The sequence below is a fragment of the Gavialis gangeticus genome, unplaced genomic scaffold (genome assembly GCF_001723915.1).
Source record: "Gavialis gangeticus isolate Ggan-Ray unplaced genomic scaffold, GavGan_comp1, whole genome shotgun sequence".
NCBI classification, from domain to species: Eukaryota; Metazoa; Chordata; order Crocodylia; family Gavialidae; genus Gavialis; species Gavialis gangeticus.
The window spans coordinates 129440978-129453206 of record NW_017728992.1 but is presented as its reverse complement, the minus strand read 5'-3'; the positions used below and the strand labels follow the sequence as shown (position 1 = coordinate 129453206).

The 12229-nt window shown below is 41.4% G+C and overlaps 1 protein-coding gene across 1 annotated transcript in view; it reads left to right on the top strand.

Moving 5' to 3' along the window:
• Nucleotides 1-12229, top strand: part of ARFGEF1 (ADP ribosylation factor guanine nucleotide exchange factor 1) — a 153114-nt gene that overhangs the window by 35346 nt on the left and 105539 nt on the right. The window contains exons 4-7 of the mRNA XM_019527763.1: nt 5034-5213; nt 10322-10595; nt 11215-11328; nt 11624-11796. Of these exons, the coding sequence (XP_019383308.1) occupies nt 5034-5213; nt 10322-10595; nt 11215-11328; nt 11624-11796 (741 nt within the window). The remainder of the gene's footprint in view (nt 1-5033; nt 5214-10321; nt 10596-11214; nt 11329-11623; nt 11797-12229) is intronic.

Below are 12229 nucleotides of genomic sequence, written 5' to 3'. Positions count from 1 at the left end.
ATATTAGCCTGTGCGGGGGGAGGGAGTGGGGGAAGGTGAGCCGGCAGTGCGTGGAGCCAGCAGCACGCAGAGTGGTGGTGCACTCAGCACGTGATTGTATGGTACTGTTCACGGGGGACTCCAAAGCATGGGGTCTGAGGCATACCCCACCCCCAACCACCCCGCGCAAGGGACAGCTCTGCTTGGAGGAGAAGAAAGTGATCAGCAACAGTCAGCATGGATTTACAGAGGGCAAGTCATGCCTGACTAACCTAATTGCCTTTATATGAGTTGACTGGCTCTGTGGATGCAGGGACAACAGGGGACACTATTTTAGCAAGGCTTTTGCTGCAGTCTTCCACAGCATTCTTGCAAGCAAGCTAAGGAAGTATGGGTTGGATGAATGGACTGTAACATGGATAGAAAACAGACTGGATGGTCAGGCTCTAGGGGTAGCAATCAATGGCTCAATGTCTAATTGGCAGCCAGTATCAAGTGGAGTACTCCAGGGGTGGTCCTGGGGCCAGTTTTGTTCACGATCTTCATCAACAACCTGGAAGATGGCATGGGGTGCACCCTCAGCAAGTTTGCAGATGACACCAACCTGCGGGGAGTAGTAGATACTCTGGAGGGTAGGGCTAGGATTCAGAGGGCATGTCTACATGTACATTAATGTGCTGTAATTACTGTGCATTAAGTTCAGTACCAGTAATAACATATACTAAACTTACATGGTAATTGGCACTACTGCACAATAGCACCAGTGCACATCTCTTAAATGATGCTAATGCACAGTAGACTAATTTTACCGTGCCCTATCATTTTAGTACGGCGTTTGCTGTGACGTTCTAATGCACAGTAGAATTAGTCTACTGCACTTTGTGTCTCATAGATGCTCGCAGAGAGATCTAGACAAATTGGAGGATTTGACCAAAATAATTCTCATGAGGTTCAGTAAGGACAAGTGTGAAGTCCTGCATTTCGGCTGGAACAGTCCTATGCACCAGCAGCAGGCTGGGGATTGACTGGCTAATCAGTAGCTCTACAGAAAAGGACCTGGAGGTTACAGTGGACAATAACCTGAATGTGAGCTATAGTAGGAGTAATTGGGAAGTGATTCTTCTCCTCTATTTGGCACTGGTGAGGTCACATCTGGAGTACTGTGTCCAGTTTTGGGCTCCCTGTTACAGAAAGGTTGTGGACAAATGGGAAAGAGCCCAGCAGAGGCAATGAAAATAGTTAGGGGACTGGGGCACATGATTTTTCAGGAGAGGCTCAGGGAATTGGGCTTATTTAGTCTAGAGAAGGGAAAGTCTGAGGAAGGATTTAATAGCAGCCTTCAACTCGGAAAGGTGGTTCCAAAGAGGATGGAGCTAGACTGTTCTCAGTGGTGGCAGATGACAGAACAAGAAGCAATACTCTCAAGTCGCAGCAAGGAAAGTTTAGGTTTGATTATTAGGAAAAACCACATTCTAACTAGGCAGTGGAACAGGCTACCCAGAGAGGTTGTGGAATCTCCATCCTTGGAGGTTTTCAGAACCTGGCTAGACAAAGCCTTGTCTGGAATTGTGTTGTGGGTGGTTCTGCTTTGAGTAGGTGGTTGGACTAGATGACCTCCTGAGGTACTTTCCAGCCCTAATTTTCTATTATTCTGTGATCATGGAAATTTAATTTGTAGCCAACATTTTTGCAGTTTAATTCTGTGACCAACTTTAACACAGTGTTAGAGAGGTCCTGTGTTGTCTCGCCTTCCCAAAATATTGAGTGATGCTAAGAATACATTTGAAAACCAAAAATAAGAAGTTGAGGTTCACAAGCACGCTATCTTTTTACTTTGCCCCTTAGGACTGGCAGTAGCCACTTGAAATTCTTCTTGCATTTCAGCTACATTTACTATATTAAGTGCGGATCTTTTGATTAGTGGAGATTGTAGCTGTGATCATGATTTAAAGAGGTCTGCAGCTTTTTGAAGAACATGGCATTAGTTATTTTAGCATAGTTATTTTAAGTCGTGTGGTCAAGAGCAGGAAGGTTGTAAAGTTCTACAAGTGTGTATGTTGGGGGGACTTTCCTCCTTGCAGAGTAAGGTAAATATTTGAATGTAGAACATATTGGTACCTTTTTTTTTTCTTTTTTTTTTTTAAGTGAAATTGAAACATCAGTATTTCCTTTGCAAGGCATTAAACTCTGTCGCGTGTTCCATTTCCTGAATGAGGTGTATAGACTGTAAATAAAAAAAAAAAAAAGAATGCATGTATGGGGTACAGGTGTATTGGAAGCATACACAAATGTGTTCCTTGATATTTGGTATCCTTTACACACATTGCAGACAGCAGACTGGAGGGATTGCCTGCTTTCTTGGTTACATAGAGAGCTTGTAAACCAAAGGTATCAAACCCATCCAGCCCTGCCAGCTGGATGAGAAGTGTAGGCCAGTCCATGGGCTGAATTGGGCCCATAGACCAGTTCTACATGCTAGAGCCAGAGCCAGCGTGTCCCCCAGACTGGCCCTCCATGTGGCATATGAGCTGGCTGTCTGTATTTGCATATGTGCTGGGCCTGTGGTGCCAGAGCCAGACCAGCCCTGCATTCTGGATTTTGTAGGCCTGATCCAGACTGGTTCCAGATCCAGCATATCAGGCCTGACCACCATGATCACATGTAGTGCATGCCCTAGACCAGCCCTATGTGCTGCATGTGCCACACAGAACCAGGACCAGCATGTGGTGTGTATGGCTCTTGGTACCAGTCCAAGACCAACAGGCAGCATTGGAGGCCAGATGATAGGGACTGAGTTTTGTTTGGCCTGCAAGCCATACCTTTGACACCCCTGTTGTGAACCAAGCCAGTCCCCTGACTCAGTGTGACCTTTCGCTTTAGCCAGTTCTATCCAGCCATCCTGTTGGCCCCCTTGCTTTTCACCTGCTTCTTCTATTTCACCTATCCACCTCACCCACATGTGGGTAGTATGCAACTTAATCTCCTTTGTTCTAAGGTCCAGAGGCTTTTCAGCTTTCTTCAGCTTGAGGTATACCCCGGATCTCAGCTCAGTGAGGAAGGATAAGGGTTTCAAAACTTTTCCTACTAGGACAGCATCACTGCAGATCCAGTGAATGGACAAAACTATAGTACTGACAGCCTTCTTCCCTCTAATTGTTCTTGTTCCCTTGCTATTGAATCTTATGTCCCACTTCCTCCACTCTTCATTTAGATCCTATTGCTCCCTTGTGATCCATTCCAGAAGAGGTTTCCATCATTCCCAATCCCTTACTACAGCCCTAAGCCCTCTTAATGAAATCCATGTGTATAATTTATTTAATTCTAAATTAGCTTTCACCTTCAATATTTTTTGTGCTTGTGTTTCCCAAAAATACTTTCTTCATTCCACTAGTGACAGATTATAGCAAAATGGCTTCCAGGCTTCCACAGAGATCTTCCAGGAGTCATGTTTGAACCTCTTCTGTCTTGGTGTAGTTCAAGTTCAGTGGCCGCAATATAAACCCTTGAGTCACTTTAGATAATGTGAAAACTGCCTGGCTGACATCTGTCATGGCTAGCTGGATATTCACATCATAATCCTTTTTGCACGAAGGTCTTTGGTACATGCCTATTCAGATAGCATTCTTCTGTTTTAATAATGCGTTTCAATATTGCTTTTCCAAAGTGGCAAGTTATTGCTGTGCTTTAGCTGGGATAAGTATCTAGCTATGACTGAAGGCATGATCAGTTATGGTTTGAACCCTAGATCTGTGCAGAAAATATAGTTGATAGGTTCTGTGAACCTTATGAAATGATATTTGGGGTAGAGGCCATGCCTTATGAACACATGCTTAAATGACCCAATTTTAGATGCCTAGCCCTATCCTATAATTACAAAGCAATTACAGCACAGATCATAATCATAGCACATTACAAAGCAATCTGATTTAAGTATGTGGATTTTAGAGTACCTGCAATAGACCTTTGTGCTGAAAGGGCTTTGCAGCTATAGCAGACATGACACACACAGTAGTAATTAGGATTATAACTACAACTCAGGCTTTACCTTCCCAACATTAGATAAGTTCCTCGCTTCAGGAAGAGAACTAAAAACTCCTTTTAATGTCTGAAGATGGGCGGGGAATAGGGATGCTTCCTGAAGTGGGAGCCTTTTTGTATATGTTTATTGTATGTACTGTAACATCAAAATGCCCTGTGAAAGTCTTTATAGCTCTATCTAAAAATTTCAGTTCTTCCTTTTTACATGGTCATACATAGCTTGTACAGTGTTCCATTAAGCAAATAAAGGTGTTAGGGAAAAATTTCCTGATTTTAATACTCCTGTTTGAAATTTTATAAGGTAACTTTAATGAGGAAATACGCTTTGTGAATGCATCAAGTTCTCTACCTCTGTACAAACCAAAGAAAATAATAACTTATTTATCAACACAAAATAGAAACAAGTTATAATTATGTGTGTCTTTTTTTTTAATCAGGTCCCCACTGCGTCACCATCTCCTCTACCTTGTGGGACACACCCAATCACTCACTTCCCTGTAACTGTCTGGGAGAGTGCAGGACTCCAGACACACATCTCTCATCAGTGTTTTATAGGTGGCTTAGGTGTCCCATTAGTCAGGCTGCTGAGTGTTGAGAATCAATTCTTGGTGCCAACGTTTTCCCCTTTTTAAAATAGAGAGTATAGGCACTTAATTAATGAATTTTGCTCCCAGAACCAGGCACCTAACTTTTAAGTGAGGGGAATGTTCAGCATCTCTGTGTCTAAATATCTTTATGAATTTTGCTCTTGATCTCTGCTGTAGTTTTTCACTTGTAGAATAATTATAGAAAAATTCTGTAACTCATAAAATAGTCTTCATAAATGTTTTAATGACTAGGAGGTGCTCAAACTGGTGAGTACCAGAGAAAAGTCAAAGTAAACAATAAAGGTGTAAAAGATGAAAGCTTATGACGTATTGCATGCCATGCACAGAGCTATACATAATGTTTTAAATAATGTGTTACTTCTGTTTTTAAGAAAGAAAAGATGTTTCTAACATATTTTCTCTCTCTAGGCTTTACTCACTGCAGTAACATCTCAACACATAGAAATTCATGAAGGAACAGTTCTACAGGCTGTAAGAACATGTTACAATATTTATCTAGCAAGCAAAAATCTCATAAATCAGACTACAGCCAAGGCCACCCTCACACAAATGTTGAATGTTATATTTGCACGTATGGAAAACCAAGCTGTGAGTATCTTAATACTGCATACGTATAAAAGAAGATCTGAAGTAATTTTTCAGTCTATTCTTGTTTAGTCGTTAGAATTACTGTCTTGCATCGCATTTGAAATCTGACTCTCTCTTTTTTCACCTGATAATCAAATAACTATTTAAAATTAGCTTTATTTTTGCATGCTGTAGTACAAGGCTGTCTAGCTTCTAAGCAGCCAGGGGTTGAATGTCCCATGGGCCATGTCACCAGAGCCATACCAGGGCAAGCCACAAGCCCTCAGGCATATGTATGAGAGTTCCCCACCTACTGTATAATGAGCAAGTGTCGTGTTCCCCCTCCAACTGCATCCCACTGCACCATGCCCGTAGTCCCAGGCTCATCCTCTGCTCCCTGGGCCACACCACACTGCAGCACCCTGCCCTGCCCATAGGGGCGGGCAGCAAAAGCCAGAGAAAGGAGGTGTAGAGTCTGGAGATTCTGGCTGCTGTTGCAGCTGTAACAGTGAAGGGCATAGCAGGCAGGCAGGTGCCCAGGGGCTTGAACTTTTAGCTTTTGAGCCTCTAGTTACACAGCCCTGCTTTAGTATATGAATTAGATGATCTTTTAAAAATTGCTGCAGGAACATTAGTCTTCCAATCTTAGGGAAACTCAGTCCATGCTGGAAAACTTATTTTTGGAGTTTGCAGTGTAGGAAATCGCAGACCATGAAGTCTGTGCACATGGTCTGTCACAGATCATGGTTTTGAAGTCTGTACAGGTTTCCTTCCCTTTATGCTGTACATACATTCCTGGAAAACGGTGCATAACTTGAATTTGCATAAAGGGAACCCAATTTACAATGTAACAAATAAGGATACGTTCCAAGACCTCGACTGTTCGGACTCCCAGACCCATTTCTACCACTTTTACAAGACAATTTTGGTATTCGCCAACAGCAGACAGGCGGCTGCTGCTGCTGCGCTCTACACCTTGTGCCCAGCTGCAGCTGTCCTGGGAGCAGCACTGCTGGGCTATGCCATGCCCCCTGCCCTCCTGGCAGCGGGGCGCACGTGACATCACACCACTCCCGGGGCAGCTGCAGAAGCATGGGCACCAGCTGCCCTGAGCGGTGGCCTTCCACCACACCAATCTCATAAGAATGAATTTACCTCGCATGTAACGAATTTTTGGTATAAAAAGGGTCATTGTATAAGAACGAATTCACACATACAGAACCCGCATAAAGCAAGGGAAACCTGTACTTCTAACTTGTGTCTTGGGAGGGAGTGCTGAAAACTATTGAAGACAGAGTCTGGGCAAGATGCCAGGGACTGGGACAAGCTAGGAAAGGGGATGTGGGGGCTAGCAGGCAGAATAGGAGCAATGTTTGACAAAGAGATGGCGAATGGAAATGGAGTGTAGTCTTGGGTAAAGTGTGAACTGACAGAAAGCCTAGAAGTGGGAAGCTGGAAATGGATTAATAGTCTGTAGCAGGAGTGAGGGCAGGAGCGAGAGGACTGTGGAAAAGGACACAGAAGTAAGAGGGTACATTCTACAGCAGGGTTGGCAACATTATAGCTCAGATCCTGCCTGTGAAGTATTGGGGCTGAGCAAGCAGGAGCTGTGCTGGAACCAGGGAGCTGGAAGCTAGCTGTGCCTGCACCACTGCTGCTCCTCACAACCCCTTACCCCTCTCCCTTCTTCAAGGTGCTTTTAGCTGGAGGGGGCTGGGCTGAGCTGGGCTGGGCTGGGCTGGGCTGGGCAGCAGCTTACTCCCTCCATCCCTCCCTCCTCCCCACTCCCCAGAAGCCACCCAGCTGACATTGAACTGGAGCCAGGTTTTTCTGGTTTGTGACTTGGAAAAAGATTGCCAGTCCCTATTCTAGAGCATACTCCTCTCCAGAAGGTGAAGAATCTCAACACTTCTGCTGTCAAATAGCTGTGAAACCACTCGCAGTCTCTCTCATCCATGTAGGTGTCAGTATCTTGGTATGTGATAGAATGTGTTTCTCTCTGCTTCTAAAACCCATTGCAAATACCTTATTTTAAAATTTGTTAGGGCTGTGAAGTCAAGCATTTGGATCATAGGAAAAGCCAGGATTAAGGAGCCTTATTTTGCCTCCTTGCCTGTGTTGACTCTAATTATGTGAATATAATTTTAATTGTGTACATGCTTGTTACCATAAGGCCCCTGCCTTGTTCATTGCACAGGATATCTGGGATGAATCAAAGTTGCATGGTGAAAAGAGGTTGTTATCTGTAAGAACTCTGCTGAAATTGGAAGGTAGTGAATTAAGCAGGGAATTGCTGGTAGAGTAAGCAGGATTTCATGGATAATGCAGTTGAATACTACCCTGAGGAACTGGATCTCATCCCTGTAGAATTCCTATATGATGTGAACAACTACTTGCTTACCCAGTGACTCCTGATAGTTTTCCCTTTTTCTTGGTGCTTAACTTTAGATCTCTGGACCTGATTTGCCAAAATATTGAGTACTGATTATCTGCAACTGCAGTCAATGGGCTCTGTGGTTTGAAATATATTATGTTCTGCCTATTGCTATGTTGAAAAATTAGGCTGTTTCTCAAATTTGGGCATCTAAAATTAGTGGATGCTTTTGCCTTTCTTCTCTATGCCTCACCTGTAAAATGGTGTAATAATAAAACCTTCCCTCAGGGTTTTTTTTTTTTTTTTAGAACATACTGTATTCATAATGTTTATGAAGCAATTGCTTCATATTGTGATAAACACTGCCACAGAAAGGGTCAGGGTGAAACTACTAGTTTTGCCTTCACACCAGAGTTTGAAAGGTACTCAATAAATAAGGCATAAGGTCACTTGGAATAACAAGAACAATTCATAAGATCAGATAGTTGCTTATTAATCGAGCATAAGTCTTTTGTGCTGAATGAGGCAGGGTTCCTGTAGAAAGTTGTCATTTGTACTGTAATCTGCCCTCAGAAGGGAAGCACATGCCCTGAGGCTGAAGTAGGGTTGCATTCACTGTGTTAGCAATTTTAATTCCGGTCCTTCCAAATGTGTGAATTCGTGCCTTTTGTGCTGAAAAAATCTCTTAGCATTTTTTATGTATAATAGATACCTACAGAAGTCTTGGGTGAGCTGCGTATGTGCCCCAGGCCTTGGGTTGTTGCTGTTGATAAAAGTAACAAAAAAGTTAATGTTTGGTATTACTGCCCTGAGAGTCAGAGCAGCCAGATCAAAAGTGCTTCACCTTTATAGCTGCAAAACTCTAGAACTCTTGGTTCAGAGAGAATACCTTTTTATTAGACCAATTAAGAAATCACAAAAAAATTATCTTTTATCACCTTTTATAGCTATTTCATGAAGCAGTGGTGGTGTTTTCTGTCACTTTGTAGATATTAGCGAAGAGTTTCAGACTAGACAGTGGATGTACATTTTATTTGTTTACTTACTGCCCTTAGAACAGAAACTACTTAATATCTGGTGGTCACTTGGGTAGGTGCATATGTTTTATTTTGCATATTCTCCTTCCTGCTATATGTTCCTCATTGTAGGGGATGGAGCCACCCAGTTCTTAAACCTAGGCCTGTACTTCTATGCTTATTAAATTCAGTCACCAGCAGTAATCAAGATAGCAGTGTTTTCTGGTTTTAGTGGATAGAAAGCATTTTATCCCATACCCTTCTTTCTTCTATCCTCCAGCTTAAGCTTTTTCCTTGGTAAAGATGAACTCATCCGCAAACCTAAATACATTTTTGCTGATATCACTGCTGTGACAAAATTGCCTATAAGAAATCTGAACACACAGTTAGGAAGCTTCTTTTTGAGCAATTTATGCCAGGAAAGTACAACATTAATATTGTATGAATAAAAGGCTTCCTTTAATTGCTCCAAAATATTTTTGTTTATGTCCTTCTTTAACTGGAGGGGTTTTTCTATTTTGCATCTTTCTGATGCATACACCAGGCACTTTAAAACAGTTCTTTAAGTGCGTGGAGGCAAATTATCTAATCTGTAATTTGGAAAGGAACAACTATTGAAAAATGTTATGAAAGGTCTAGCAGCAGAAAGCACTGTGATTGCAAGTGGAGGAGTTTAGGTGCAAGACTGCTGGCACAGAAGTCTTTGTTCATGCACTTCAGTTTTAAAACTTGCAAAGAACTCTAGCTTGCCACAGAGCTGGCAGGTGCCCTTCTTGGCACAAGTCTGTTGTTGTACATGCCCAGAAATGACACTCTGCTTCATTTCTCCCTTGTTTCTAGTTCTCTTGACCTTCAGCCTGGCTCAGCTTCTGAGGAGGCTTTGGCCAGGTCACAAAAAACTAACCCTTTCTGAAGTATCGAAGTCCAAACATACATGAAACTGAAATACCTTCTGCTACTACATTAAGTTGGGCACAGCGGTTTGTTCCTTCTTCTGGCTTTAACTTTTTTCCAGTACCGCCTTTGCCCTAGAGTTGGCTTCAGCCCTTCCTGGGCTTTGCCCAGTCAATTTGTCCTGTTCCCAGGTCACTGTTACATGACAGTACAATGACAGTCAGACCTCCTGTTAATAGCAGAAGTGTTAGACTCCCTCAGTATTGCAGTGTAGGGGGAAATCCACACCGTGATCCCTGGGATCTGTAAGCAGGTGCTTTATCTTTATCTTTTTCTACAAGCTGTCTGTCTCTCAACTAGTCCTGGTTTAATGGTCTAACCTGACTGTTATGTGACTTCAGCTCTCCTCCTCTGCAGGTGGGCAAGAGCTTTATCCTGTGATAGCAAGTTTACATGTACACTATGATAAAATTTACTGAGGCAACATGGTAGTTCATAAGCAGACCTGGTGGAGAGCATTGGTGTATTTATTTATTTTGTTTACTAAAGATGTTTTGCACAAATGAAGGCGCACTGTTCATCTTTTCATCATCAGCATATTTTTAACAGTACAGTAAACTTGGATAATTCCTATCCAGATGGTACGCAACGTGCTTGATTTGACTAGGTTGCAGACTGAAGGACTAACTGCATAGCTGACTGAATGCAGTTTCTGCTTAGCAAAAACATGTCAGTAGTTGCATACAGCTGTTTTTACATTTGGCTGGCTTACAAAACTTCATCTTCACAGAGGCTAAGAAACTGTATAAATAATTCTGTGATTGCAATTCCTGATCTGTTCCTAGCTCCAGGAAGCCAAACAGATGGAAAAGGAAAGACACAGACAGCAGCACCATCTACAGCAGTCCCCTGTAAGCCATCATGAGCCTGAGTCACCTCAGATGAGACATCTTCCACCACACACTGATCAGATATCTCAAGAACATGAAGGAGAACTTGATCACAGCACAAATGATGTGGACAAGAGTCTTCAAGAAGATACAGAAGCAGAAAATGGATCTGATATTTCCAGTGCAGAAAATGAGCAGACGGAAGCTGATCAGGCTACAGCAGCTGAAAGTAATTTAATGTATGATTTCTTCATGGTAGGGAGGGAAAAGGGTATGCAGTTTTATTGTGCTCCAGTGCAGAGGGTCAGATTTTTAAGGTATTTTGGGGAATAATTCTTTGTGGACATTTACCACCCAAACATCTCTGAGGATCTGGGCCTGAGTGAATATTATTTCATTTCCAGATAGTAAAAGCTCATTGAATGTTTTGAATGAATGAATGTTGGTTGTGTAATAATACTTTCTTTGCTTAATATGTTGCATCCCTTGTTGTTGGTCAAATCCCACTTCAGATGTGTACCTGGAGATGAGAAAATGTAAATGCGTTAATCATTGATTTTTTTTCAAACTAATACGACCATAAAAAGTTAATTTTTCTAAAGCATTTTTCACAAACGTAGTCACTATTTATTTTTTAATTAATTTATTTAATTTCATTCATCACAGATATAGTCACTCACTGTAATTAATGGACTCCCTTACCTGTCCGTTGCTCAACAGTGAGTTTTATCTGTGATAACAAAAGTGAATTGTTATCATGCAATACTGCAGTCTTGTTCTTAATATTGTATTAAGAATGGTTTTTAGTGCTCTTCAATAATATTTATTTATTATTATCTTTTTTGAAGCTGTGTCAAAAGGGGATCTAGGAACATATGGAGAAAATAATGATGAATGTGAAGAAAAGGCACAAGAAATTGTACAAAGTATTGTGCAAGAAATGGTGAACATAGTTGTTGGAGGTATTGTACATGAACACTTATCCTGTTGGCTTGTCCGCATTCAGTTGGACATAAAGTCATTAAAGAATCCTTTTATACTTCCAAATGTTTCCTAAAAATATGTGGGGCTTAACTGCTTCAGTTGTTTACATCCTGAAAGTAACGTTTCATCTCTCCCATCCTAAAATATTACCTGAGAATAAAATTAACTTAGTAAAAATAATCCTCTGTCAAATTTCTAGCTTAAATACTTTGTAATTTTGTGTGTTACATTGTTAAAAAAAAAAAAATTCCTGTGGCTTTTTTCCCCTGATAGATATAGAAGGGACAGCTGAAAGTGGAAGTGCTGATGGCACAATTATAACTTTAGAGGATGGCAGTGACAGTGAAAATATTCAGGCAAATGGAATTCCAGGGACTCCAATCTCTGTTGCATATACACCATCCTTACCTGATGACAGGTTATCTGTCTCTTCCAATGATACTCAGGTACAGAGAAAATTATATGCATTGATATATCAAGAACATATTTGCTCTCATATGTGTTTAAGGGCTTTGTTACAGCTGTGCAGAGAATACCTCTTACCTCATTTGCATAAAATAACTGTCAGTTTTAAAAGATACGTCATACTTGTTTTTTTGTGGGGTTTTTTGGTTTTTTACAACAAAAAAACCTGTATTTTTGTTTGCTATTTTAGTCAAGTTTTGCAAACATGCTTATGTTTTTTGTTGTGAAAAGTAAATTATTGAATAGTAATTTTATTTCTGTAGATTTATACAAATGCCAGAAAAGGAAATGCATCCATATCTGTCTTCAGAAAGTTCTTTCTGATCTCCAACCTAAACTACTACTGCTTCAGTTTGAGGCCTTCACTCTTAACCCAGTCCACTACAGCCACAGATTTCTATCTTCACCCTCTTC